The following is a 20,610-nucleotide window of genomic DNA, read 5'->3' on the forward strand; positions in this document are numbered from 1 at the left end:
CTTTCATTTTTCGATCACCCACAAGATGACGATTGTTCACTCACAATCAACGATGCCGACACCGATGCCGGAAGCTTTCTGAAACAAGCTTTTTAGCGCTGTCTTGTTAAAATACACTTCAGTTTGTCTTGTCAGTAGGGTCTATCATCAAAATGATAGCACACATGTGGTACGTTGGTCCGCATGACGACATTGTCCCAGGTAGTAGGCAGGACAGATGCCCAGCACTGGTAGTGTAGGGTATTTCCCTGTACAGAAAAAATCGAGAGCACGGTTAGGCCGTATGAAAACACACCGACACCGGATGAACACCTGAACTGAGAATGCAAGTCTTGTGTAATGGGCCAGCTGAGGACTGGGAACCCAGTCTTGCCAGGCTGCCCAGACTTCCAACATGGCCTGCTGTGCAATGCGAGAGACACCCTTTGGCTGCTTCTTCCGTTGCTGCTCGACTATCAACACAGTCCCCAGGCCACGAACTTCAGATAGGCCAAGTTCCTATCAGAGAGGCCCGTGTGGTTTGTCTGTTATGAGGGTTAAAAACTTCATATAATGTAGAAAGTTTATGTTGTAATTTATGGTTAGCATATTTGTAGAATGAGCCTACAGTGTGTGTGATTATGTGTATGATAGAATAAAGCCATATTGACATTTCACGAGTCTCTCAGGTGCTTTAACTTTTTCGGGACTGTCCCCTTTGAGCATAAATAATATATGATTGAAGGCTTTCCGTACACTGCTTAGATCAAGTTTTTGCACATTTCTGCATGTATTGGTACTATCATGAACGATGGGACAGTGGTCACAAGAGCATGCACAGAAGGAGGAGGATTAAGCACAAATCGAAGCAGTTAGTTGGGAAGATTATTCATTCGAACTAAGCTTCCATGTTATTATTCCACGAGTGATGTGTAGCAATTTGGGACGAACTTATAAGGCTTATCCTGACTTGCTTCTCTTTTACAGGGAAAGCTGTTAGGAGATAAGAGATGGGTCACGCGCAGCGCTGTAGTTGTCTTCCGCTGCCGTTGCCGGTGTTCGTAATCAGTATCAAAGGGGAAAAAAAAAAACTCGGTAAATTAAAGAAACGAATGATACCATTGCATTCGAACTCGTGTCCACTGCGTGCCAGCCCAGCATTCCAGCACTGAGCCACGCCACTGCTTGGAAATCATTGCTAAACTGGCCTTAGGCAGGCTTGATGTCGGGAAAGGAATCGCATTGATATGAGTAATAAAGCATTTTAGAACATCAAAGGAACAGCCAGGTGTCACGCAATGCGAATTGCATAACGAGTGGGTCGTCCAATGCTCCAACTCGTTAGAAAACTTATTCTTGATCACCTATTAATTGTGGCACATACCCACTTCAGACAATTTTTCATCGTCAGCCACTGCATAAAAAAAATGCACGTAATTCCTAACAAGTGTGTAGTGGATACCACGCTTCTCCAAAGAATGACAAAGGATAGCGTAGTGGATACCCAGCAGTGAGCTTGTAGCGGTTACCCAAAGAGTGTTTAGAAAAGGCTCTGAAAGGCCGCTTATCTAGCTTTTCCTTGGACTGTGGTGCACATTCCGTGCAGACCTGGAATTTTCTGTTTTCCCAAGATTATCTAGCAGTATAGTTTTATCACTGTGTTTTGCACTGTGGCATAGTGTGCCATTTTTCTAGAAGGCAGCGATATGTGAAAGATATTTGTGGATAGGAGCGGTGGTGAACATAGTAGGCCATAGTGTCAGCCTCCCATCAGGCCGTGCAAAGAAACCAACTGGCATCATGTGGTTCTGCCACTTCGACACAAGATTTTTCAACAGGTCAAGCAGGAAAGTGTTCAAACGAGACTGACCTCTCTGATTCTATTTGGAAGAGCGATTTGAATGAGGGTCCACCTGGTACTTCAACCTGCACTGATAAGTGGGCATAGCTTCACTTTTCTTTTTGATATACTCTCAACAAGTGTTAAATATGAGCTTATTCATCAGCTACTCCATCTTAACGATGCGAGGCCTGCCCGCTCTGTTTCTCTTCTTTCACCTCCATTCATGAGGCATGTGCTCCACAAGACACAAATGCAGGAATTGCATTAAGAGCAAAAAAAAAAAAAAATCTTGCTGAAAACAAAAATATTGGGATGGCAGAGCTGTTGAGGATGGCAGAGCTGTTGTTTTGCGGTTTGTCTTTTTAATGTTGTAACCCGCTCTACTCTGTAATGCTTCGGTAACTGAGGGTAAAAGAAAAAAAAGAGCTGTGAAGAATAAACAATGCACACCCATGCTATTCTCATTCATTCTCGCTAGGTGAATGAAAATCGCTAACGAAAGAGTGATAACGGGGGGGGGGGGGAAAGAGAGGTGGGGTAGGGGAAAGCATATTTCATATCTCCCAAAAAATAGAGGGGATGCTTGCTTGACTAAGGCCGCTTGCTCTGGATTTTATGGTACATTTATTTCAACTTTTTACATCGAAAGCTCTTATGAGATCAGAACACCGCTCACGTGTGGTGCCGTAGTTGTCAACTGCCGCCAGTGTCCATAACCAGTATCGAAAGAAAAAAAAAAACTCAGTAAATATAAAACTCCAAAGACACAGTGGGGCTCAAACTCGAGTTCGCTGCGTGCCAGCCCAGTGTTCTACCACTGAGCCACGCCGGTGCTTAAAACTTGTTCGCAAAGTTGTTTTAGGCAGGCTTGATGTCTGGAAAGGAATAGTGTTAAATATGAGTAATAAGGCGTTTTAGAACACTAAAGGAACAACCAGGGGCCACACATTGCGAATAGCGCAGCAAGTGGGTCGTCCAATACTCCAACCCACTACAAAAGCTTGTTCTTGATCGTAAGAAGTAAGACGGTAAGTTGGGCCAGTTGGTTAGAATCCATTGTGAACTTACTTACAGCGCAACACCAGAAAAAAAATACAGGACAGGGAAGGAGTGGAACAGAAACAAAAGACTGCGCTGACTCACAACTGTTGTTTATTGGAAAAAAAAAATCCGCCATATCCACGAAGTGAATGATGATGAGTGGGCGAAGCTCCGGAGGTAAACCTGGTAAACCATGAATCCTCTGTACATTTTGCCCACTCGATTTTATTACATCGCTCCCCCTAGCGTACGTCGCCGCACTAAATCGAACGATTGCCTTCAACCAATGACACGCGTCATATATGACATCATTCCTATTTTATAAGATCTCGCGTCTTTCATCAACTACAAGTACCGCTTTCTAGTTTATAACATCTTGCATCTTTTCATCATCAGCTACAAGTACCACCATCTAGTAAACACTACAAGAACTAAACGAGAGGTGGCTACATACAGGAGACGGTACCGCCATCTAGTGAACACTGCAAGAACTAAACTAGAGGTGGCTACATACAGGGGACGGTACCGCCATCTAGTGAACACTGCAAGAACTAAACTAGAGGTGGCTACATACAGGCTACAGGGGACGCACAGCCCACGCCCTAAGGAGCTTCGCCCCTAAAAACGGGGGGAAAAGTATATATATAGGTACTGGCAGCCTACATCACAACATGCGCAGAATACGAGGTGCACAGAGGTAGCGTTATCACACTCATGGCAATAAACAAGCTTGGCCTAAATAACTTAATTCTTTTTCATGCAGTGTGACGGATGTTTCACTAATGCACTTGCTACCCCTAATCTTTATATGATATGCCTCAGCGATTTCTCTAGTTAGCTGGTTAGGATGCTTGAAGATGATGGTGGTTCTCTCAAAAATGGGACGACAACCGCATTACCTGCAATGTTCCGGCAATGCTCCGTCACACTGCATGAAAAAGAATTAAGTTATTTAGGCCAAGCTTGTTTATTGCCATGAGTGTGATAACGCTACCTCGGTGCACCTCGTATTCTGCGCATGTTGTGATGTAGGCTGCCAGTACCTATATATATATACTTTTCACCCCGTTTTTTCCAATAAACAACAGTTGTGAGTCAGCGCTGTCTTTTGTTTCTGTTCTACTCCTTCCCTGTTCTGTATTTTTTTCTGGTGTTGCGCTGTAAGTAAGTTCACGATTGTTCTTGATCACCTATTAACTGCGGTGCTTCAGGCATAATGCCTCATTGTCGTCGGCCACTGCATGAACAATTGGCTCAAGATTCCATGCAAGTGTTTAGTGGATACCACGCTTCTCAGAAGAATGACGAAGAATAGCATAGCAAATGGCAACCTACTACCCATAAATCAATATTCTTTATGCCGTAGTGGGTACCCAGCAAGTTGGCATGTAGCAGTTACCCAATGAGTGTTTAGAAAAGGCTCTGAAAGGCTGCTCTTCTAGGTTTCGCTGCGACGAAGCTGCGACTTCCGCGCAGGCCTGGCTTTTTTTTTTAATGTGGTCCTTGCAGCAAGTGTTTAATAGAACATTTTATTATCACAGCAGGGTGTCTACCAACGGGGAATTCTCAAGGATTTGTTATGGTCTAGAAATTATCAGGGGAAACTCATGGAAATTATGCTCCCATTGGAGACATTTGCTGTAACTTCATTTTAAGGGAACGAAAGTCTGGGTAAGGCTGGCTTGATATTTTGTGAACGGATTTCTCAAAGCTTTTTCGAATATTACACTATTCGAATTCACTTGAATGTAAATAGTGAATTCACTTCATATTCATAGTGAATTCACTTCATATCCATAGTGAATTCATAGTGAATTCACTATTATTTGAATCAGATTATTTAAAATTTCAAAGTATTCAAAATGAACAAATAGCCCCCCCCTCCTCTAAAGGTGGTTTCACTGCAGTGAAGGGGTGCTAAGACGTAAAAACACCTATCCAATGTAAATCTGCACTGCCGTGCAGATTTTGAAGCATTTTCAGAATATGAAAATTCCAGACGATACAAAGCTGAAGCTCAGCCGCTCATTTCATGATTCCGTTCACGCAGCTGCTGGGTACAATCGTGGAACGATGCCTTTTCCGATGCCAGTGATTTTGGTTCTGGTTCTCGTTTGGCCAGTGTGGCATCTAATCAATCAGCTGTTCATCTGTATTATCAAAGAAACTAGCCTCCCGAGAGTGGTGGATAACAAGAATAGCATAGGATAAGGCAAAAGTCACTGCTCCACGATACGAGGCCCTCATCTCCGCATCGTCGAATACACTTTGACCGCAGAGAGCTGCTGGTGTAGTGTGTTAGTGCAACTGTTGGGTTCATTCACGAAAGTTGCTGTAGCGGTTGTTTCAGCGTACTTTTTCACCGTGGCATCACTATGCATGGGTGAGAACCTTGTCGTGACGCTACTGGGAAAGGAAAGGAAGCAGCTGACAGTTTTTGAATTTTGAAAATAAACGTTCCTTTCTTTTGCTAGCTCAGATCAGCTACATTTTTTCGATTATTACACTACAACGAAATTTTTGCTTTGATGAAATTTTTTCGTGCCCAATCAGTTCCGTTGTAGTGGGGTTTGGCTATATACGATTTTGCTTCTCACTGTTCACATTTCATGTGATACTGATAGTACATGTGAACAGAAAAAAAAAGGGGGGAAAGAAATTTGATGTTAACTTCGGTACAACAACTGACAAAGCAGTTTGGCTGCCTTTGACCGCATTTTTCTTTGCAGACCGCTGACCTTTGCGGCCTTGTGTGCACTGCATAACTTCATAGCACTTTGGTTTACATTCGGCAAACAAGTGTTGCGAATCTCAAGAATGTAATCTATCCGGAGCAGATCCAAAGCCAGTACTTCCCATAATTCTCATGGAGTTACAAGTGCCGCCAAAGGGGCCCACGTAAACAATAGCGCCAGATTCCCCTCTAGGTATTGTATGAAACTCTATGGGCTACGGTAACATCGTCAGCGCATTGGCAATGACGGCTGCCGACCGTTGTGGGGCGGCACATTTGGTGGCTCCACGACACCAAGCAAACAAAACTTGATTCTGGTTATGGAAAGATGCATGCAACATCTCTTCTCTGTGGTGGGATTTAGCAATGCTGTCTGGTGTTTTTTTTTTTTTTTAACTTGCACTGACATCGCAAGTACTCAAGCCTCCACCATTTCACCTCCATGGAAATGCTACCTCTGCGGCTGCGATCAAACCCACGTGTTTCAGGTCAGCCAAGCACCGTAGCCATTGAGTGCAACTGATCAACTTCAACAGCTGAGAAAATGTGACCCACGCGACAACTCAAAACATTTGATGCTCCACTAGCATGACCACGTGCAGAAGGGGGAAAAAAAAAAAACGGGGAAAAAAAACCTGTGAACGTACGCTGTGGGGGTGCTATCAACCTTTGTAATGTCGTTTGCGCCTCATGGTGCATGCATGTCCCACGAGTAAACCTCATTTAGGATTCGCAACTATCGAGCGGAAGGTGGCATTCTGCCCCGCAGGGGCGCCTGCGCAAGTAGGCGTTTGGTGTGTAGCGACACCACGGACCCGAGCTAACGGGGGAGTTTCGGCTCCCTCCCACGCCTAGCCGTGCATGGCTTTGCCGTGTCCGGGGAAAAAGGGATCCTGGGGGTTGAGCCAATGCTGGGTGATTGGACCTTTAAGGCCCCCCGGCCGAGGCAACACACCCCTTTGGCCCCGGCTTCACGTAGACGGCACCCCTGGGCTGACCCACCCAGGGGAAATCGGCAGTCGCCTTTTCCTATCACTCTCTTCCTACATCTTCGTCTTTATCTCTCACTTTTTATCTGTCCTGCCATCTTCTCTTTTCCGTTTACTTCCGAATTTCCTGGCGGCGAGGGTTAACCCTGTGTAGTTACCCAACCTTGGGTAGTTATATTCGGTTATAGCGGCGATGCATGGCTGGCGTCTCCAAGTGTTCACTAGTCAACCTTGTAGCGTCCCCTTGTTGGGCACGGTGGTGGGTGGCCATCATTGCCGCCGAACTTTATAGTATTTTTATGGCAAAAGCTTTTCCCCTCCTTCCTGATCGCTCCCTAAAAAGGTGGCGCACTGATGATACTTTCCTGCCTAACACACCAAAGCCGACATTCCCAAAGTACCATGTAATCCACAGTCAAAACGAAAACAAGACAGTCCGAGCCATTTCACCTTTCCTCGTTTCCAAAACTCTCACAGAAGCAATAGGCCCAGGTTATAAAGTGACAAAGATGGGAAGTGGCGATCTTCTTTTGGAGGTTCGTGACAAAGCTCAGTATGAAAAGCTGCCTAAGCTTGTAGCCTTTGGGGAAACCCCTGTTTCGGTGGGCCCACACAGGTCCATGAACACTGTCCGTGGCGTAATTTCTGATGATGATCTTACTGAGCTTTCTGAAAGTGAGCTGCTCGAAGGTTGGCAGGACCAGAACGTGGTCAAAGTCCAACGAATAACAATAAGGCGCAACAACAAACTGACCCCTACAAAACACGTAATAATTACCTTCGGAACAAGTGACCTACCAGAATCAATCGAAACCGGCTATTGTAAGCTTCGTGTAAGACCATACATTCCCAACCCTCGTCGATGTTTCAAGTGCCAACGTTTCGGTCATGGATCGCAGAGTTGCAGAGGGCGTGCCACTTGCGCAAAGTGCGCATCCATTCAACACATATCAGACAACTGCACCTCAGAAACAACTCATTGTTCGAACTGTGAAGGAGATCACCCTGCCTACTCACGATCATGCCCCGCATGGAAAAAAGAGAAACAAATAGTAGAACTTAAGGTTAAATTCAATCTCACATTCCAAGAAGCACTGCAACGTTTCGCAATACACAACCCATCTTATCCCTCCTTTGCAGATGTGACGCGCCAAGGCGCCGCGCCACATGCCTCGGCACCCGCGATTGTCACACAGTGTGTGGCCGCGGTCGTGCCGCCAGCGCCCCTGGCTGGAGCAGCCTGTACTGCTCCACCACCTGACAAACAGGGCCGGCAGACCCCGGTGTCTGCCGAACCTGGGACCACTGCAGGCGCAGTTAGGTCCAAAAGTTCAGTGAATGTGCCTGCCCAGCAGGCACCATCGACCACCTCACAAGAGGTGATGGATACAAGTCCCACTCCTTCGGCGCCTCAGACGCCGAAGGATAGGCGCAACTCCTTGGAGCGCGCCAAAAAAGAAAAACCTCGAATCACAGGGCCCTCAAAAGGCCCTGTAAACTAACGCAACATCTCTGTACACACAGCACCACACTACATTAAAATGACACAACTTCTACAGTGGAACGTCAGAGGACTGTTGAAAAACCTCGACGATATCCATGAACTTTTACACAAACATACACCTAAGGTGCTGTGCGTACAAGAGACACACCTGAAACCTAAACACACCAACTTTTTACGTCATTACGTTATCTTTCGGAAAGACCGGAATGATGCCATTGTGCCATCCGGTGGTGTTGCCATTATAGTCAATCAAGGGATTGCATGCACACACCTACCACTACAAACATCCCTTGCGGCGGTGGCTGTTCGAGCAGTTCTTTTGAATAAGCTTGTCACCATCTGCTCTTTCTACATACCTCCACAACACCGTCTTGAAAAGCATGAATTCGAGTCCCTCATAGAGGAACTTCCAGAACCTTATATCCTCCTTGGAGATTTCAATGCACATAGCAATCTATGGGGTGACTCTCGCTGCGATGCTCGAGGTCGCCTGATTGAACAGCTCCTTTTTTCTTCCGGTGCGTGCCTGCTGAATCGGAAAGAGCCAACATATTACAACATCGCTAACAATACGTACTCAGCAATAGACCTCAGCATAATATCCCCATCACTCCTGCCTCTACTTAAATGCAAAGTCATTAATGATCCATATGGTAGTGACCATATTCCTATTCTTATCAGCGCATCAATAACAAATACATGTCCTGCACAAGTTCCCAAATGGCTCACCGACAAAGCTGATTGGGAAAAGTTTCAAAAAATGACTTTATTATCTTGGACTGACATGGCGGCATTGAGCATAGCGGATGCTGTATGCTACTTTACAGCTCTTCTGGTTGATGCAGCAACAAAATGTATTCCCCAAACGTGTACCGTCAAGCAAACGACGAGTACCATGGTGGAATAATGAGTGCCGTGATGCTCGAAAAAAACAAAATAAGGCATGGAGGTTGCTTAGAGACTCGCTCACAGCCGAGAATCTTGTAAACTTTAAGAACGTCAAGTCGCAAGCAAGGAGGACACGCCGACAGGCGAGAAGAGAAAGTTGGCACAAATTTGTATCGGGCATTAACTCATACACAGATGAGTCGAGAGTCTGGAGCATGGTTGGTAAGATGGCAGGACGAGGAGCACATTCGCTTCCTCTAGTGAACACACAAGGGGAGAGTTCGGAAGACCAGGCAAACACTCTCGGAGCGCACTTTGAACAGGTCTCCAGCTCAACACACTATAGTGAAGCGTTCCGACGATACAAAACCGCAATAGAAAAACAGAGATTAGAGCGCAATCCCAGAACACATGAGGCATACAACGAACCTCTCTGTTTGGCTGAACTACAAGCCTCACTTAACTGCTGCAATAAATCTGCCCCAGGCCCGGACCGTGTGGCATATGAAATGTTAAAACACCTGCCCACGGAAACCCAGAAAGCTCTCCTCTCTCTGTATAATGCGATATGGTCTTCTGGCGAGCTACCCTCAGCCTGGAAGGAAGCTATCATTATCCCAATTCTAAAACAAGGCAAGGACCCGGCCTCAGTTTCCAGTTACAGGCCAATAGCATTAACCAGCTGTATTTGCAAAGTCTTTGAAAAAATGATTAACAGGCGCCTGATGCACTTCCTTGAAATTAGTGGCCTACTTGACCCATACCAGTGTGGGTTTCGAGAGGCTCGGTCCACCACTGACCAACTTGTCCGTATCGAAGCACAAATTCGCGACGCTTTTGTTCATAAGCAATTTTTTCTTTCTGTGTTCCTCGATATGGAAAAGGCATATGACAATGCATGGCGCTTCGGCATATTGCGAGACCTGTCACATTTAGGTGTGCGGGGTAGAATGCTGACAGTTATCGAAAGCTACCTGTCCAACCGTACATTCCGTGTCCAAGTTGGCACTGTCTTATCTCGAGTATTTGTCCAAGAAACAGGAGTGCCACAAGGAGGTGTATTGAGCTGCACACTTTTCATAGTTAAAATGAATTCCTTGCACCTGTCTCTCCCACGAAATATTTTTTACTGCATATATGTCGATGATGTGCAGATTGGTTACAAATCGTGCAACATCTCAATGTGCCAACGTCAAGTTCAACTAGGGTTGAACAAGGTATCTCAATGGGCAAACGAGAATGGTTTGTAGCGAGAGAGGAAGACGAAACGGCGGCTAACGTGGTCGTGTCGTTCTCTCGCCACTTTATTCCATGCCTGAAGCGGAGCCGCGTGGCTTTCCACGTCCGACACACCAAGTGCGCTAGCTTGTTCTAATCCTCGCGCAGCTCGAGCTAGCATCAGCTGCGCGAGAGGCGCGGCGCGGTGATTGAGAAATGGTGATGGTGGCACTACAGGTTTTATACTCAACGCGCAAAAGAGCACTTGTGTCTTGTTCAGCCGAAAGAGGGGCCTCCATCCTGATCCCGACATTGACCTGCATGGTCAACCTCTGTCAGTGAAGACCGAGCACAAGTTTCTTGGTCTCATATTAGACACTAAGCTAACCTTCATCCCACACATCAAGTATTTAAGGGACAGGTGCTTAAAAACAATGAACATTTTGAAAGTGTTGTCACACACTGCATGGGGTAGTGACAGGAAATGTTTAATTAACTTATATAAAAGCCTCGTATGCACACGCCTAGATTACGGTGCTATAATCTATCAGTCGGCAACACCATCAGCCTTGAAAATTCTCGACCCTGTCCACCATCTAGGCATTCGCCTCTTTACGGGTGCTTTCCGCACCAGCCCTGTGGAGAGCCTGTACGTGGATTCGAATGAATGGTCGCTCCACCTACAAAGATGTTCCTTGTCCTTTTTGTACTTTTTGAAGGTGAAGGCAGACAAGAAACATCCTTCCCATTTCACAATTAATGATTTGTCTTGTTCTGGCTTGTTCGAGAACCGTCCTTCGTTTAGGCAGCCCTACGCGCTGCGTGTAAGGAGCCTGGCCGAAGAAACAGGTTTGCCTCTTCTTGAACCCAGTTTGATGGCTCCTGCAACATATCTGCCACTGTGGCAGTGGCAGCTTATAGACTGTGATGTTTCTTTTGTTGATGTCACAAAGCACGCACCACTTGCACACATACATACATACTTTTTAGAACTACAACATAAATACACATGCCCTGAGTTCTTTACTGATGCGTCAAAGTTAAACACTTCTGTGTCATATGCAGCGGTAGGCCAATCCTTTTCTGAGGCCGGCGTTCTTCATCCTAATGCAAGCATTTTCACAGGAGAAGCTTACGCAATACTGGCGGTCGTAAAACACATTAAACAGATAAAATTACAAAAGGCGGTAATATACACAGATTCCCTAAGCGTGGTCAAAGCCCTGAATACTCCTAAAAAACACAAGAACCTCGTGCTGGTGTCACTCTACTCACTTTTGTGCACACTCTACACATCAAAACAGCATGTCTTTGTCTGCTGGGTTCCTGGGCACCGTGAAATACAAGGGAACGTTTTGGCCGACAATCTGGCTGCTTGCGCCAATGTCACTACTGCCAATGCATCAACACCAGTCCCTGCACTTGACTTAAAACCTTTTATAAAACGAAAGCTCAGGGGGTATTGGCAGAGCATGTGGGATAAACACACAGATAATAAACTTCATGCTATTAAGCCGCAACTAGGTCATTGGCCGCCACTATCAAAATCACGACACACAGAAGTAATACTAACAAGGCTTAGAACAGGACACACACATTCTACACATTCATTTCTTCTGTCTACCGGTGATCCATCATATTGTGAGAGATGTGGAGAGCCCCTTACGGTTCTCCACATTCTCGTCCAGTGCAATGAGCTAGATGCTCTAAGAAAAAAGCACTTTTTACTGCCCTACCGACAACAGCTCCCTCTACAACCTGGGATGCTCATCGGTAGGGATCCGCTTTTTAAACTGCAAACACTTTTTACGTTTTTAAAAGATGTGCAAAGCTTTCACCCGATATTTCGAGGTCATCCGTAGCATGACCTCTATAGAGTGGTCGTGGCTGCGGTGACTACATCTTCATCATGGTTTTATTATCATGACATTTTGCCATCACCTATCACCACACATATGTCATGCCACTGTCATGATTTTATTACTTTCATGTTTTAACCCGCGTTAGAGCGAGGAATTTTAAGGCCCCTTTAGAAGCACGCACCATATCATTGTTCATATCTGTAGTCAATTGAAATGGCGCTCTTTGGCCATCAATTGGCCCTTGCGCCACTAAAAACTACTCATCATCATCAAGGTGGCATTCTGCTCACGAGAGTTTATCACCATCATCATCATCATGGTTAGCGCAGTATAGAGTTACTGTATACGTTTACCTTTAGGTAGCAGAGTTGCGCATAGGTCCGTCATTTTGTTCGCTGAGACATCCATGTCATACAGAAAAAGAAAGCCACCTCTTTCGAATGTAGGAGCTGATGCAGCCCAGAAACTGTGCGTTTTCTCACTCGTTCAGAATCCTTTACTCGCGCTATGACTTTCGCTTCGATGAAAAAAGAATGAAATGTTGAATAAATGCTTGTCTTAGCTATTACTGATGCTGTAGCTTGTTCAGTGACAGTCACCAAAGGAAGACATTTTCGTTTTAAATAGAAAATGAAAACGTCTTGACTTAATTTGTCGAGAGGGGTGTACACGATTAATTGTCAAGAACCCCGTACCTGATTCGCGACAACTTAAGTTCTGCAAATCGCTTGTTTCACATAGTTTTTCACCTGTTTATACGATTAAGCAGGTGGCTCGATAGAACAATTGCTAGAATTATCCTGCAGTGGTTTGCAAATAACGTAAGCAAATGAGAATTATCGGCATATCTATACATAGCTGTGGCATCCTGTCATCGTGGCAACTACCCAGCACTGAGTCACGACGCTGCGCCGCACAGACACCATTATCACTGACATTCACTAAAAACGGACAACAGAAGACACTTTCATAACACCAAGGAATCACTCAGAGGGTTCCGCACTCAGAGGGATCGTCTGGCCAGACTGCTTGGGTAGCGGTGGTGTGGCTGTAAAGTTGCCTTTTCCAAAAATAGGCGTTTTCTTGTGCATGTGAACGCACTTGGCCAATGACGTGAGCGACGAGTTCTATCAGTGGCGGAACCCGGTTACCTAAAGGTAGCATATACACTAACTGTAGTGCAATATAAGGCTGTTATCTTTTGTAAAGTAGCGACACTCCTTGATCTACGCCGTATCACTCGAGCCACGCCGTCGACCTCCTCTTTTTTCACCCCCTCTATCGCGGCGCCGGCACATCCCCAGTGCTTAATGGCTGAGACAGCTAGTCAGGTGACCCTTATGTCATGTGAAACGTGCACACAGATTTTGCGCTCTTTTCATTCACCACGCATGCCATGAACCCTCTAGGCTCCTCGCTTCAAACGTGCTTCAGAGTTGAATTCTGAATTTCGTTTTTTGTGGAAATGTCTGGCTGCTGCGCATTTCAGTGCAGCAGCAGGTTAGAGAAAGCAGTAAAATTATTTTATGTTCCCCGAGGCAAAAAAAAAAAAAATGCCATGCGCAGGAAGCACTGGATTAAAAAAATTAGGAGAAAAACCTTCATCCCTTTCAAGCACGTCGTTTCTTTCGAGCTAATTGTTAGCAATTTTGTTCTATATACCTGAATATCTGGATGAAGTTGTATGGAGATTATAATGATCTTTGCATAACCGAACTGGACGTTGAGTTCAATAACAAGACACACATAAATGTGGATATAGCTTTTTTCTGAGTGAGCCACTATGCTATGGTGTTTCCTCTGTGTCTTGACAAAGCAGTGTTGTGTTTTTGCGTATGCATTAGTGTTAGTTTTCAAAGTATCCAAATTGTCAGCTAGTGTGTACAACTCCTAACTAGTATTTTTGAACGCGCGTGTGCGTATGGCTGTGCATGTGTGCATTTAAGTGTGTGCCTGCCTGTGTGTACGTTTGTGTATGTGCACACGCATGTGTTTGTTTGGGCACGTGCTCACCTGCATTTGTTTGTGATTGTGTAGGTATTTGTGCCAGTTTGTGGTGGAGGGGGCTATGTGTGCATTTATGTGAGTGTGCGTGTGTGTCTTTATACCTGCGTGTGTGTGCGCACGTGTCTGCATATATGCATGACTGCATGCGTTTGTTTATGTATGCATTTGCATGTTAGTGTGTATGTGTGCATGTATTTTTGTCTGTATGTATGTGCCCTGTGTGCGAGCATTTGTGTATGTCTGTATTCAGGCTGTGTATGTGCGTAAGTACCTGCGTGTGCTTGTGTGCGTATTTGCGTGCTAGCTTGCACGTGAGTGCGGATTTTTGGTGGGTATGTATGTATGTGCCAGCTTGTGTGTGTGTCTGAACTGTAATTATAAGATAATATAATATTAGCAGCTTTTGTATGAGCAGTCAGCTTTTTTTAGGGGCGAAGCTTCTTAGGCCGTGAGTCCTTCGCTCTTCTATAGTAGTAGTAGTAGTAGTAGTAGTAGTATATAGCCACTTCTAGTTTGAGTTGCTCAATAGATGGCGCTGTGTGTATATGTTCTTGGGAATAATATAACTAGATGGCATCAGTGGTTTTCACAGCACATCCACGGAATGAATGATGATGAGTGGGGTGAAGTGTCCGTCCATGTGTCCATCTCTCCGTGCTTCTGTCTGCCTGTCTGTCTGTCTGTGTTTCCGTCCGTCTGTCCATGCGCCCATGCCTCTATCTTTCCGTACGACGGACGGACGCTTCGCCCCACTCATCATCATTCACTCCATGGATATGCTGTGATTTTTTTTCTTTTTGAGGAGATTGAGGTAAATCACAGAGGTAATGGAACACAATATCACCGTTACATCGAGACGGAATACAGGCATGTGCATTGATTCAACTCTGGCTTTTTGGTTTGAAATGAATTCTTTGCAGCAGTCTTGGTGTAAAAGGGCATCGGTTTCAGTTACTTCAGTGAATTCGTTAGGTAAACTGCCACATTATTTTTAGACTACCTTCTTTCAGTTCATCAGGTTCACAATAAACAAAAAAATTCATTGTAAACCTTATGCGCTTATTATTATAGCGCTTAACATGTCTCCATGTTACGGACAGTCGAAGCGTAGATTGGACAGCCGAAGCATAGAAGCTCAGCCACTAGTCGGTACTCATTTTTTTTAAGCGTTTCGGCCTATATTGATCAAAGTGCATTAAAAATATATATCAGCCACTGTGTATTACCTGAAGCCTACTTGCGTCCAGATGGTTTTTCAAGTAACAGAACCTAGTATAACGCGTCAAGGAGCCGAATAAACAAGCACACTCATTGATACTGATGCGGCTACAGCAAGCTAGTGTAGGGTTCTGCATGCCGTGCACGCAGCGCTAGCCAGGAAGGGGTAAAAATGGGAGAATAATAGAGGAAGAAAGTACGTGCGTGAAGGAGAGTGTTGCTACTTTCAAAATATAACAGCCTTAGCGCGTTCTGACGCCTGGCAGCACATGAGAGATAAGTGGTTCTCTTTGGCGCGTGGCATTTGGTGCGAATGGTTGTCTCTTGCGGTGGGTCCGTGGTGTACGGCACCTCGGGTTGTCTGCCATGGGTCCTCCGGGTGAGTCGAGCGTTGGTGACGCTGCCTTGCACTACCTTATTGGTGTTTGTATTGTTGAGTATTTTGGCATATTGTGTAAGGTTGTTTTAGCGTGTTGATCATAGCTGATGTATTTTAATCTGGCTGACGATATAGCCGTTGTAAATGTAAGTAAGTAAATGTGTGTTGTTTTATTCGGTCTGACTGCGTTTACTGTATCCGTGTTCCGAGAGCGGCGTGCCTCATTACGAGACTTCACAACTTATGAATGATGACGATATGGCGGAATGAAGAAGAGAGGTTGCATCCCCTAAACAGTTTCGCCAGCCAAAGATGATTGGGCATGGCCTCCGAAACTGGAAGTTAGTGTGGTGTGTGCTTCCAATCTTAGAGGCCATACAAATATCCACTGGGAGCCAAACTTGACCTAGCCAGTGGAAAATCCAACGTGGCAGCTTTCCAACTTGAGAGGCATGGCTCACAATGAGCTATTTATAGTCCAAAAAATTTAAGTTAAGGGTATAAGTTTGTTTGGAGAATCAGTTCCAAAAATGCATTAGTGCTGTGAGAGCCTTGACAGTTCATTTATGGAGTTTCAAATATCCAACGAAGCGAAAACTATTGCGAAATACGGGACAGTGAAAGAGACAGACGAAGTACTCTTTCACTGTCATGTGTTTTGCGCTGTTTTGTTCTGCGTTGATCATGTACCAACCGGTCCAAGTGAGCACTTCAGTACCGAGATATCCAACAAGTCTGAATTTTCGGAGTCCAATAAATTCATCGGCGACTGTAACATGTTTTAAAAACTGCAAAGCATTGAAAATTGACTTGTTCTCATCTCTTCTCCTTTTGACAGATGTAAGGCCCTGGTAAAGAACAGTTGCATTTCATGAATGTAGTACTGAATAAATAAAATCAAGGGAAACACAATATTCTTGCAATGCCACCCGCTTTATATTTGCTAGAAGTATTCTAGGATTATTAGGGGACTTGTTTTGAAAGGCTAGAAGACAAATAGCTTATGTAAGGGAGGAAACGATCACTGGGGCTCTGTTGGCTGACTGTTGTTTCTTTTCTTTAGGGGTGTGTAAATAGTGGAACTAGATCTCAAATTAAACAGTGCTGAGCAGTGACCAGAAATACTGAATATTGAATCAAATATCAAATACAGCAGATGTCGCAGCATTCATGACTGTATATCTAAACCATTTTCTTTCTATTTTCAGCACTTTGTTTGATAATTTTTGTATTGATGCAATGTTATACGTGTAAAGATTATTTTATAATCTTCATGCATGATTGTCTGTCATCCTGCTGCTCTGCCAGCTTGTAAACAGGGTCGAGACCTCATCAAGCTTTCGGGCTTTTAGTCCTGCATTCGTCCTATCAAGAGAACATAAATTGATTTATTGGTCGATTATTGAAAATTGAATAAGAGCAGTGATAATACTGAGCGTTATGCATGCTTCGGGCTTGAAGATCTTGGGCTTGAAGATACATTACAGCAGTGTTTTAGCTGCCCATCAGAAGGTTTGGAGTTTCTAGGCAAGGCGTGAGGTAGAGCAGTGGTGATTTTTCAGCATGAACGATTTTTCGTATGTTAAGCCAATCACTGAAGGTTTCGTGGTCCGAAGTTGAGACAATATACGGCACTTATGGCATGTGAGACCGAACTACGCATGAAGTGCATGCCTTCATTTGTGGAATGAAGTTTCAAGGGCTTGACAGTTCTATTGTGTATATGTGTGTACTTACGTGTGTGTGTGCTTCTCTTTTTACATTGAAAGCTGTAATGAGATCAAAACTCAGGTCACGTGCGGAGCCGTAGTTGTCTATCACTGGTGTCTGCAACCACTATCCCAATAATAAGAAAACAAACCTAGGGCTAAGAACACAGTGGGGCTTGAACCCGGGTCCACTACATGCCAGCCCAGTATTATACCACTGAACCACGCCGGTGCTTGGAAATTCTTCCTAACTTGCTTTAGGCAGGCTTGATGTCGGGAAAAGGATCGCGTTAAGGAGTAATAAAGGGTTTTAGAACAGCAAAAAAACAACCAGTCGTCACACAATGTGAATTGTGTTACAAGTGAGTCGTTCAATGCTCCAACCCACTACAAAAGCTTGTTCTTGATCACCTAATAACTGCCACACTTCAGGTATAATTCCTCATTGTCCTCAGCCATTGCATGAACAATTGGAACAAAATCCCTTGCTAGTGTTTAGCGGATATCACACGTCTGAGAATAATGATGTACAGCATAGCGAATGCCGACCTACTACCCAGAAATAGTTATTATTAATGCGTTAGTGGGTACCCAGCAAGTGTGCTTGCAGCAGTTGCCCAATGAGTGTTGTTCGGCTTTGTACGGCCGCTCTTCTAGCTTTGGCTGTGACTGTGCTGCGCTTTTCGGGTTGGGATGGCGTTTTTTTTCCTTCTTTTTTTTCTTTTTTTGGAGTGGGGATAAAATGAACTTCCTCTCATTTTTGAGCTAGTATATTGGTGAAATCTTTAAGGAAAGACTAATTCTAGGGACATTAGCTTTAGTTTTAGCTACTTCAACCTGACCAAGTTGCACCATTGGCCTGTGTGGCAATCGAGTATTTGTCCTGTGCAAGGATGAAACTTCCAATGATAATTATTCAAAAGTTTTGTGTAGCTATTATATTAGGTATTAGTATTTGAATTGAATTCAAAACTCGATACTTGCACACCGCTACTTTTTCTTTTCTCTCCCTCTTTTTTCTTGTGTGTGTCTTAGGTATGCAAGTATTTAGTATGCACATCAGGGCTACGTCTAGAAATATTTTCTGCATCAGCGCCTCAAAATTTGGCACTTACATATACCTTCTTTTTTTCACTGTTGTATTAGGAGGGCCAGACTCCATCAGTGGACCACTTCTCTGGTGTGGGAATCAGGGTGAGTTTTGGCCTCAATATTTTTGAGGGATTTTGTCAATATTGTGTGCTGGGGGGGGGGGGGGGGGGGAGTGATACTGATTGCACCAATATATCAAAAATAGATGAGGAAACGAATGGATCTAATTTTACTGCAGGTTTAATTGGACCAAAAGGCAGAAAAACGATAACCCCAAAACAGGCTGCCTATGCATTTGGCTGTGTTGCCCTAATATTGACATGCTTCAAATCGAACGCATGCCAATATTGTATTGACTCGAACTACAATGTTTATCGCTAGTAAATACAAAATATTGTCTTATATATATAGCCAATAGGTTGTTAGTCATACTACATTTATCAAACAAGTCCTCAACAATTGCAAACAGGACAGTGGCACACACCATGTAAATCACTTTTTTTTCTACTAGATATGACTTGTTGGCGTTAGCTGAATAAGTAAATGAACCGATCTTTTGAAAGTGCACTCTGTCAGACTGAAAGTGGTGGTGGTGAAATGCAAGGCAATGAATTCCTATGCACAACTGATGTATAACACATCCAGGATGAGATAGAGCAGGAGACGCAAAGTACAAATACGGCGCTGTGTATGTGATGTGTGTCTTCTGCTCTGTCCTGTACTGGATGCGCTATGCATTCGATGTTATGGATAGCCAACAAGCCCGCCGTGCACCCTATGCACAAACTTTTTCTGTTGCTCGCCATAGTTACCATCTTGTGATGCTGGTGCTATATAGTTTCTGACAATTGCATAGAAAGAAATGTATCACTGGGATACGGAGCTAGAAACCTTTAAAACGACCAAACAATCGAGAGCTAGATTATGCTACCAGCATTGAGAGGGAGGGACGATGTTTTTTTCACTTATCGTTTTTTTTTGCGTTAAATGATAGTCCAAGCACCCAAGAGCATAGAAAATATACCGATAAGAGTGAGTGCACACTGAAAATTAATTACAGCATGCTTTTAAAAGCTAGTTTCTGTTCATACATTACCCTGACGTCACGACATGGTATGAGCAGCGCCACCAAGCGCAAGTTTTCGAGACTTATCCTTGTGAGACCGTCTGCTGCGCCGCACATGTGGCAATCATCGCGGCAGGGAGGCTCAACGTTTGGACGGCATCACGGTAGTGCTCGACACATAATTTTATTGATAACATCAATAATGTTATTGCACGCAGTGTACCTTTCGATGTATCTATCTTTTCTTCCTCGTCCCGCGTCACTAGATGCATGACATTGCGGAATTTTAATCTTCCACCTACTTAAAACGTGTATGGTGAACGCTTACTACAGTTCGTAGGAGCTAAAGTGAGGAATAACATACCACTTCAGATTAAAGATTCTAGGGCTTTCTCGAGCGCACTCAAAAAATATTTGTTACATGTAGATCAATAGTAATGACCATGTACTAAGCCTTACACATAGTTTGATGTTTTGTCTTTACGTAATTATTTCTTTATGTATGAACAAAGTGCAACAATGTGTTCTATATACATTTCTTTACGTTCTCTCAAGCATTTACGTCACCTTAAATCCCAATGATATCTTGTATTTTTGTTCGTTTTTTGAAAAATCAACGTTTTTTGATGTTCTGATTTTTTTTATACACAAATTGTATTCTGTTTGTATAATTTCTCCCGTTAGACCCCCTACTAGCCTATGGCTATGGGTCTAATCAGTGTTGTGCATTTCTTTAAATGTACTCATAACAACCTCAATAAAATGAAAAAAAAAAATGCAATTTGCCATACGGCTGCAATTTGCCATACGGCTGTTCGTGCCAACAGCCACATCTGCACGGGAGTGTAACAAGGGGCACCACTAGTGGGCGCCAGTCGCAGGTTTGTTCCTGGCTGCCCCGATTGCCCTAGTATTTGTGGATATCGCCGTTGCCGGTCGCATGAAAAACATTGGACACTGTTTATGACGAGAAATAACTCATCTTAGAATAGAGTGATTCTTGAAGTGTGCTGTTTCTGCAAGGCAATGTTCATTTCCTACCCACCAATGACATATCGAGCCGTGATGGCAGGCCATTTCG

General features: G+C 44.2%; 1 protein-coding gene across 1 annotated transcript in view; it reads left to right on the top strand.

Annotated features, from left to right (window-relative positions):
- Positions 1–20,610, top strand: part of SMC3 (structural maintenance of chromosomes 3) — a 310,016-nt gene that overhangs the window by 250,960 nt on the left and 38,446 nt on the right. Inside the window, exon 28 of the mRNA XM_037426550.2 lies at positions 18,518–18,565. Coding sequence (XP_037282447.1) covers positions 18,518–18,565 — 48 coding nt within the window. The remainder of the gene's footprint in view (positions 1–18,517; positions 18,566–20,610) is intronic.

This window comes from Rhipicephalus microplus, chromosome X, assembly GCF_043290135.1.
Source record: "Rhipicephalus microplus isolate Deutch F79 chromosome X, USDA_Rmic, whole genome shotgun sequence".
Classification (NCBI taxonomy): domain Eukaryota; kingdom Metazoa; phylum Arthropoda; class Arachnida; order Ixodida; family Ixodidae; genus Rhipicephalus; species Rhipicephalus microplus.